Source organism: Mchenga conophoros, linkage group LG5 (genome assembly GCF_057382185.1).
Source record: "Mchenga conophoros isolate Kocher_MC1m ecotype Shallow Benthic linkage group LG5, M_conophoros_male_GT1.1, whole genome shotgun sequence".
NCBI classification, from domain to species: Eukaryota; Metazoa; Chordata; class Actinopteri; order Cichliformes; family Cichlidae; genus Mchenga; species Mchenga conophoros.
The window spans coordinates 11,279,015-11,288,925 of record NC_140530.1 but is presented as its reverse complement, the minus strand read 5'-3'; the positions used below and the strand labels follow the sequence as shown (position 1 = coordinate 11,288,925).

Below are 9,911 nucleotides of genomic sequence, written 5' to 3'. Positions count from 1 at the left end.
TTATCAGCGGGAAACCGAGATCAACAGATAATCGTCACCACTGCCTCTTTTTTTTTTTTTTTTTTACCCCCAAACACGTCTGACTGGAATTTTCTTAAATGGTTCATTTGCGCTCAAATTCTTTTTTAGATTTTCTCTCACGGGCCACCCCGGATCGCTAAAGTTCAGAGAGCTACATTTAAAGAATAGAATTATAGTGTAGTTTCCCCAAATGGACTCTGACTTGTAAGCCTGTGTGAAGATAGAGTGGAGTCACTGTGGTAGAGTCCGCACGGGACAGGCGGATGCGTTAGAGGTCTCAGCTTTACGCATTTACCGGAGGAGGGCTGGACTCATCGCGTTAATCCGGAGAGTTGCTCACAGTTTGTCCCTCTGTGCACCGCTGTTGACAGCAAGCCGGTGTAAAACATGCTGCAAAATGGAAACGGAAAGCAAAAAGCTCCGCAACCGCCAAATACTGGTGGGACAGAGTCAGACTCCACGGATGGCAACCCGAAACTGCAGCAAGAGCAGCCGGCAGTTCTCCCAGCCGCCGACAAGAAGGACGCAGAGTCCACACACTTCCCCATGCCCACTTACCCTAAACTGGAGATAAAGCGAAACGCGGTGACGGACGATTATAAAGTCTCCAATCAGGTTCTGGGCTTGGGGATCAACGGCAAAGTCCTCGAGTGCTTTAACAAGAAAACTGGAGAGAAGTGCGCGCTAAAGGTATCGAAGTCTCATGAGTATATCATAAATTGTCCCCGGCCCTCCTGTTGACACTCTCACAGTATAACTGCAGACTTTATAGCTTTTAAGCGATAACTCTAGATCATCCCAGCTGAAAGAACACCTGTTTCTGATACAAGTTTATCTCTCACTTTGTTTGGATGTAATAACATAGATGTCGACTGTCCAGACTGGTCAATCCATTTGGAAAAACAGGCGTCAGTCCATTATGTTGGATTATGGTGGTGTGTCTAGGTATTTATTTATATCACTTACTGCTCCTCTAAATTTGATCCTAATCTAATGCAAGTATGGTTTAAATACCTAACTGTGTGGAAACACACATAAGGGTCCATAAGCTATCCTAAAGTGTTTGTTTGCACTGTGGGTTTAAAATATAAGAGTGGAAACTTGTGTAGACAAGAATCAAGAAAAACTTCTTCTCCAGGAGTTTGAGAAACAGGAGGCAACATCTAAAGTGCTGAAAGAAAGGTTGGAAGAAAAACAAGCCGTAATAGAAGAAGTGGAGAAAAAATGCAACAAGCTGCAGAAGCAAAACACCGAAACAATCGAGGAGCTGAAAATCCTCATCCTCGAGAAAAAGGTGCTCGTGGAAGAGCAGCTGAAGAAAAAGAAAAAACGCTTCTGCTTCTTCTGGAGGAGGAACACTCCTTCTTTCAGTACTGCCAATGTCGCCTCTTCCTCTCCCACCTCTGTTCCAGCTTAATCCCCCCCCCCCCCCCCCCTTAACTACTAACACCTCTCCCATCTCCCTCCCCTCTTTTCACAATCACCCCCCAACCAGTCCCGACAGTTGACTGCCCCCTCTAGAGCCTGGTTCTGTCATAGGTTTCTTCCTTTAAAGGGAGTTTTTCCTATCCACTGTCGCCTAGTGCTTGCTCAGAGGGGATTGTTGGGGTTTTCTCTCCTCTCTCCCTTTACTTTCCATCCCACCCACCCCCACCTTTTCTTTTTTCTTAATAATTGAACAATAAAAACAATTGGCCGCTAATTAAATGTGTCAAATCAATGTCTTTATTCAAGAATACAAGAAATGGGTAATAGCTGCATGTGTGTTTGTGTGTGTGCATAATATGCATACTTTACGTGTTGGATCCAAATCCCACAAGGAATTAAATAAAACAAGAAGACAAACAAAAACAAATATTTCTCTCCCTTCCCAGGTCAGGAATCAGGATGAGGAAGAAATGAGGTCAGATCAGTGCAGGTTTTTGCACTACTGACATAAAGTTTCTGCTGATTAAAAAAAGTATGTCGATATTTCTGAAATACATTTGCAAACAAATAACTTTGACAACTTGTGTTTTTTCATAAAAGAAAAAAGAAAAATCAGAGAGCAGAGCTGGTAAAACAGCTTAGCTCCGCAGGTTACAGGAGATCAGATGCCAAATACTTTTCATGACAGTCTTCGTTATTGCATAAATCTCCCCTTTTATCATTGATCAGTAAATCACTGCATATACATTCATCTAACCGTTATAATTTCATGAGTAAAGACTCTCAGATGACTGAATGGCGGTTTTAGTAAATGTTGAACTTTATTGTGATTTCTATTTTTAGAATCAATAGCACACATTTTGATTTCGTTTTGCAAGCTGCTGATTTCACACAGATCCACTGCCCAAACGTGCCTTTGAGTTTTTCATCATTTAACAAGAATAGGCTCAGGCAATCATTGTGGAATTAGGCTTTGGGAAGGTCTGGGGACAGGTATGATGGTGGTGGTTTTAAAGCACTGTGGCACAACAGCTTGACTCAGGGAGATGTTAAAGATGCCCGCTAGGACATCAGTCAGCTGGTCAGCACGGGCTCCGAGCACGCGTCCAGGTATATTGTCTGGTCCAGCAGCTTTGTGTGGGTTGACTTTAGTGAGAGTCCTTCTCACACTGGCCGTGGACAGGGACAGCACTTGGTTGTCTGGCAAGCGGGTGGCCCTCTATAGTCCGTCTTGCGTCCCATTTAAGCAAGTGCGTGTTCACACTGCCCCTGGATGTCCTGGCCTCTGAGGTTAAGGTGTACGGCTCCTGGTTGTCAACTGACCAATTTATCATGGCAAAGCCTGTGGTGGACAAAAGATAAGAGGCTGATTATAAAAATGATCCATGCACGCCTTATGACCTACAGCATGTACAGTTAACACAGCTAAATGGCTGTGAAATTGTAAAATTACTTTTGAAATAAAGCTATTCAAAGTCAATTAACTGTGACTATAATAATAGCAATGTTAGCCAGCAAACAAAACGTTAGCACTAATTAAAATAAGCTGCTAGGTGATGTTACTGTTTCAAGTTCTCTCATTGTTTGACATGTAGGGCAGATATTTTGGTGACACTGAGATCAGCCAGACACTAAACAGCAGTGTAATATCAACGCTAGATTAGATGTTTTCTAATCCGATAAAATGACATTATTCCTGTTTATAGAAGATGTTTGTCGTCTGTTTGTTTGACTGACAGGAACAGGAAATAGTGGTTGGAAATTACTGTTGGTGTTACATGAGGGTAAAGAAGGGCTTTAAGCACCTGGGTAAAAACTGGACCCATGATGAAACACTACAACAAGTACAACATATTCTTCAGTTTTAATATGTGACCATACTGTGCAGACTGCTGATGAGTTACACGGTTACATTTCATTAATCATTGTTAAACTAAAGTGGTAAGCAGTTACTTTATCCTTTCACTTAAAATTTCCAGGAAAAACACTACCTTGGCTACTTTTGTGCTTACATTTGATCTATGCTGGGTCACTACTTTTGCACTATAATGCTGCTGCTGACACCTTGGTTCACACTGACAACTAGAAAAAAGCTGATAGGAAAAGAAGGATGGAAAATGCCTGGAATTTAGTTACACTTGCAAATACTGCTTCCTCCAAACTGCAAGCATCAATAAAATGTTACAGTATTGTTTTCTATATCTGTGCATATATCCTTATTGGTAGTTTTCTCGAAATAGAAGCTCTTCATTTTAAAAAAAAAACCTCTGATAACATTGCTGAAGCTAGCGCCCACCCCTACTGCGCATACTGCAAATATAAAACTGATATATACTTACATCATGGAGCAGTTGATGTCTGGTTTCCGACAAATACAGTAAAGAGGTGCGTTCTCCCCCTCCATACCAGTGTTCTCAGGCACTGGTACATGGTCAGTGTCAGACACTTCACTGTCCTACAACATACCACATAGGACCACATTAGAAATGACATGTATGTAGACATGCTAATTATACCTGGCTAAATGGATGCAGTAACAAAATGTTACTAACTACTCTAGTTATTAGTTTCCAGATGTGTGCAGTTGCTCCAGTCTTACTGACAGTATACTGTTTCAAACACCAGTGCCAACATTTTATTTTTTAAATCTTAGTATGATTCTGCACCAAGACTTGTGGCCTGTTGCTCAGTAACTTATTGTCTGACTACATTAACTACAGTTCATAAACATCATTCATTTTCTCCTACTTATTTTATTCAGGTTGTATTTCAGCTGTCATAGGGCAAAAGTACACCCTGGACAGGTCGCCAGTCTGTTGGAGGGTTATTAGAGAGACTCAGACAACCACTCACACCAACAGCCAACTAACCTAACCCCGCGCATGTCTTTGGAGTTCAACACCAGTCTGGCCGAATCACAGATAAGCAGGGTGTCTGTGCTGCAGAGCACAGCTGTGTCAGAGACTCTCGACATCAATGTAGCGTTAAGGATGCGGAGCGATGGGTGCACTAACACAATGTAAATATTAAAGTTCTCGCCATTGTCAATATGCTGTTGCGCTCTTGTTCGTATTATTGCAACCATATCTCGAGTCTAGCTTACCCTAAAAGTTTGGAGAGAATTGGTCTGTTAAGAAACGCAATCGATTGTTTGGGACTGCTCTAGCCATCACGTCGCATAAACAACTCTACTTCCGGTGGGAAAACTAATTAAGGGTAAAGTCGCACTAATAACACCTACCACTCACGTTCATAAGCATACACTATGATCACTTCCACGCAGTAACGTTGTAATAAATATAATCCCCGGTAAAGTCAATTAGCGAACACTACTGGCATGTAATGCCAATGGCGACCATTTCACAAACTGTAGAAAATGCTCAAAATGTTGTCGGCACCAAAAGTGAAGGGCTGACAGTTGTGTTTATATACGAACCGTAAGCGCTAATGTTGGTTAGCATCAGCTAAAGCGAGGAAGTTTGACACTTGCAGAGGCAGTGAACGCAGAGAGAGCTTAAAAACGCATTGTGGGGTTTTTTTGTTTTTTTTTTTTTTTGCATTAAGACGTTGCACACAAAATTACAGATATAACGGTGACTTAGCTGCTCGTTGGATAAACCCATGGACCTTAGAAAAGATCAACACTACTCGGATGTAAGCACCCGTGTATAACACAATAGGCAAAATTACGCTTGCTAACCTTTCCACATCACAGGCTTCACATTAAATAAACATTTTTTCAAATACTCACCATGATCTGAGACCGTTTAAATATTTTGTTACTCTGAAAATATGGCAGTATGAAGCTAAACCTTTAGCTTGACGGCTAAAGCAATGCTAAGATTTACACGGAAACGATCAGCGGACATCGTTAAAGTACTATTGGTCTACATTCTTCTTCTATGGTAGCAGCCTGGGCAGAGTAACAGCCAACTTTAAACTGCGCCATCTGTTGGCACCAATTACAGTAGAAAACATGATTGCGACAACACGTTTTTTGGGGAAAAATAACAGAGATTGAAACTTTACTGATAATTTGTCCAAGTTGAAAAATGCCCTCCTCCAAAAATATCACGTGACAACCTCATTGCCTTACAGAATTATGACGTCACACACGTAGAATCTTACCACCATTCTTTCCTTTGATCCAAAAACCTATAAATAGGGGTGAAGAGCAACGACTTTTAGTCCGTTTCTCGCAGCCTTGATGTGTGCAGCATTGAACCGTTCGCCAGAAAAGCCTTTTGAAATATTTGGATCCTTTGCAGTTGTAACTGTATCCAGACCAAACATGTCTCAAAAAAATCCAAAGGGACAAGAAGTTGACCCCTATGCTCTTCCTTGGGATGAGCCACTAGACTCTTCCCTTTCCTCTCTTCCCTGGTGTGACCAAGTGGAACTAGAGGAAAAGCGTTTGGAAGAACTGGAGGATGAAGCGCTCAGAAACGCAGAGAAGATTAAGTTCTTGATGGAGGAAAATGAGCGAAAGAGCGCTCAACTAAAAAAGTTGTCATTCCAGCTTCAAGAAAAGGAAGCTATTATTGAGGGGAAACAACAGGATCTCCATGACATGGACAAAAAGAACCAGGAGCTCCAAGGAAAACTTGATGAAGCCCTGCAACAAAATGAAAAACTTGTCCAAGAGAAGAAACAAGATGGCATGAAGAAGAGAGGGCTGCACAGCAATCTCAGAGACATGGAGCTAATGTACAGTGTAGACAAAAAAAGGCTTGATCGCACAGAGCAAGCAAATGAGAAGCTCCTCCAAGAGAAAAGGCAACAGGAGTTAAAAGAGAAAGAAATGCATTCTAAGCTTCAGAGCATCAAGCAACACAACGAAAGCTTGCAAGGAAAGCTTGATCAAGCTCTGCGACAAAATAGAAAACTCCTCCAGGAGAAGATGAAAGACAGCACGAAGAAGAGAGGGCTGCACTCCAATCTCCGAGACATGGAGCTAATGTACAATGTTGACAAAAAAAGGCTTGATCGCACAGAGCAAGCAAATGAGAAGCTTCTCCAAGAGAAAAGGGAACAAGAAATCAAACAAAAAGAAATGGATTCCAATCTGCAGAGCATCAAGCAACAAAATGAAAGCTTGCAAGGAAAGCTTGATGAAGCTCTGCTACAAAATAAAGAAATCCTGCAAGAGAAAGAGCAGCTGGACAGAAAGCAGGGAGACATGGAGTGCCAACTCCAGCTCATGGAGGGAAACAACAGGATGCTGCAGGTAAAGTTCGAAGAGACACTGCACAAATATCAAGACCTGCTTCAAGAGAGAGAACAGCTGGTCAGTAAGCAGAGAGAAGAAAAACTTCTTCTCCAGGAGTTTGAGAAACAGGAGGCAACATCTAAAGTGCTGAAAGAAAGGTTGGAAGAAAAACAAGCCGTAATAGAAGAAGTGGAGAAAAAATGCAACAAGCTGCAGAAGCAAAACACCGAAACAATCGAGGAGCTGAAAATCCTCATCCTCGAGAAAAAGGTGCTCGTGGAAGAGCAGCTGAAGAAAAAGAAAAAACGCTTCTGCTTCTTCTGGAGGAGGAACACTCCTTCTTTCAGTACTGCCAATGTCGCCTCTTCCTCTCCCACCTCTGTTCCAGCTTAATCCCCCCCTTAACTACTAACACCTCTCCCATCTCCCTCCCCTCTTTTCACAATCACCCCCCAACCAGTCCCGACAGTTGACTGCCCCCTCTAGAGCCTGGTTCTGTCATAGGTTTCTTCCTTTAAAGGGAGTTTTTCCTATCCACTGTCGCCTAGTGCTTGCTCAGAGGGGATTGTTGGGGTTTTCTCTCCTCTCTCCCTTTACTTTCCATCCCACCCACCCCCACCTTTTCTTTTTTCTTAATAATTGAACAATAAAAACAATTGGTCACTAATTAAATGTGTCAAATCAATGTCTTTATTCAAGAATACAAGAAATGGGTAATAGCTGCATGTGTGTTTGTGTGTGTGCATAATATGCATACTTTACGTGTTGGATCCAAATCCCACAAGGAATTAAATAAAACAAGAAGACAAACAAAAACAAATATTTCTCTCCCTTCCCAGGTCAGGAATCAGGATGAGGAAGAAATGAGGTCAGATCAGTGCAGGTTTTTGCACTACTGACATAAAGTTTCTGCTGATTAAAAAAAGTATGTCGATATTTCTGAAATACATTTGCAAACAAATAACTTTGACAACTTGTGTTTTTTCATAAAAGAAAAAAGAAAAATCAGAGAGCAGAGCTGGTAGTGATGGCCAAATGAAGCTTTCCGAAGCACTGAAGCTTGTATTGAAAAACGGTTCATTACTCGAAGCTTTTCAACACAGTCCTCTCCGGTGACATCTGGTGGTGAAAATTTTGAAGAGCAGCTTGAATCTGCAAAATAAAACGGACTGCTCAATTATCACTGCTCACTCAAGAGTGGAGTTCTCTCTGATATTGGGCCACCGTTCCGTTGCTTTGAACATGTAATTGGTTTTGTTTTCTCGATTGGGGGGCTGAAAAAAATGTAATGCGTATCTGCGTAATACATTTTGATCAATAAACTTTCCCTATTTAAACATGCACTATGGTGTGGCCTTTCTTTGCTCATAACTCCTTGATGTTGGTAAATACAATAAGTGAGCAATATATATAATATACATATGAGAATGCACAGCACATTATGGAGTATGCCCCTGCTGTGAAGTCCTGCCTCCATCTACTTGTCGTTTAATCACTGGACAGCTGGACAGGTTCATACAAAATATTAGATTAGGCCAATTCCTATACATATTTTTGACCTAGGGGTGGGATTGATTGTGAACTGGAAAGGGAAAATGCTTAGGGGGCTGAGTACGGCTGCATCGTCACTGATTTGTAGAATCCTTTTGATTCGATACAGGATCCGATTCAATTTGATTGGAATCTGGAAAGTTTTGCCTCAGTCAGAAATATTACAATTCTGGTCATGTATCAGTATATATCCATAATTTCGTATCTATTAAAAGAAAGCTGACACATGTGAGACTTAATTAGAGATGTAAACAGAGAGTTATGAAACCTGCAGCTGCAGAAGCCAGCGGAAAAAAAAAAGAGGCAAACACAGCGCGGACCCGACGACACACCAAAATCTGATTCTGACGCGTCGGGTCCGCGCTCTGTGTTTACGTTTGTATGCAGAATCCGTAAACCTGCTCCCAGTTACTGTTTTAGCTGTATGGTGTTTGACGACATGTTGTGAGGTTTAACCTGAGATGCTGGCGTTTCAGGCATAATAACGTTAATTTACAAATCGACACGGGATTTTAATGAATCAATATCACTTTATTCAATTTAGCATGGATTGTAATCAGAAAGGCGATAATCAAAACCCACCCCTAATCAAGAACTTGCAAAGTAAAAACATGATGTAAGGTAGCCCTTTTGTTATTTACATTTAAAAAGAGGATTAGTGTTACTGTGCGCTGGCTGAGTCTGTTTCTTTTCTTAGAAATAGTTTCTCCTGCCTTGGAGAAAATCCACTTGCATGGAACAGAAGAGGCTGTGGAGTGCAGGAACCACACTGCAAGTTGGTAGATATGCAGGTATTCCTGGGTCCTGCAGACTATCACCTAAAAACAATAAACAAAATGATTTTCTAAACTGTAGCAATGTAATGTACGTATAGTGCCAAATACATTTTTGTAGTCTTCATCAGCTTTAATTCACATGGAAGTGTTCCTAAAGTCATATGCTGTAATGATATTTACATTATGAAAACGTGATTTTGGACATTTCAAGTTTTTCACTTCGGCAGATAAAATGAATTGAGCAAAATCAACTCAAAATATTTCCACACGCCATAACGTCCTCTCTTCCTCGCTGGCTCCATATCTGTCAGTGGAATGATCACCTCTTCGCTCTCTGTCACCATCAACACACTCCACGAATCCCGTGGATGATTCACTTCCTTATATCCGTTTGAATCAGGTACCGAAGCAGTTACGTGCGTAATGAAGCTTCGGACGTCACTGGTCACGTGACTTTTGCCAAACGAAGCAAGCCTCGACACAGTGCTTCTGAACCAGTGTGTTGTTTTTTTCGACACACGCTCCGGAGCGTCAGCTTCAAGCGGGCCATCACTAAGAGCTGGTAAAACAGCTTAGCTCCGCAGGTTACAGGAGATCAGATGCCAAATACTTTTCATGACAGTCTTCGTTATTGCATAAATCTCCCCTTTTATCATTGATCAGTAAATCACTGCATATACATTCATCTAACCGTTATAATTTCATGAGTAAAGACTCTCAGATGACTGAATGGCGGTTTTAGTAAATGTTGAACTTTATTGTGATTTCTATTTTTAGAATCAATTGCACACATTTTGATTTAGTTTTGCAAGCTGCTGATTTCACACAGATCCACTGCCCAAACGTGCCTTTGAGTTTTTCATCATTTAACAAGAATAGGCTCAGGCAATCATTGTGGAATTAGGCTTTGGGAAGGTCTGGGGACA

General features: G+C 41.4%; 1 protein-coding gene across 1 annotated transcript; it reads left to right on the top strand.

Annotated features, from left to right (window-relative positions):
- Positions 1-5,439: 5,439 nt before the first annotated feature.
- LOC146573829 (uncharacterized) lies at positions 5,440-8,001 on the top strand. The gene has a single exon (XM_085273262.1). The coding sequence runs from the start codon at positions 5,657-5,659 to the stop codon at positions 7,049-7,051; it is 1,395 nt and encodes a 464-aa protein (XP_085129388.1). The 5' UTR covers positions 5,440-5,656; the 3' UTR covers positions 7,052-8,001.
- The last annotated feature ends 1,910 nt before the right edge of the window (positions 8,002-9,911 follow it).

What these genes read in the sequence shown, in the direction of transcription:
- LOC146573829 (XM_085273262.1), top strand. Translation starts at nt 5,657, where the DNA reads ATGTGTGCAGCATTGAACCGTTCGCCAGAAAAGCCTTTTGAAATATTT.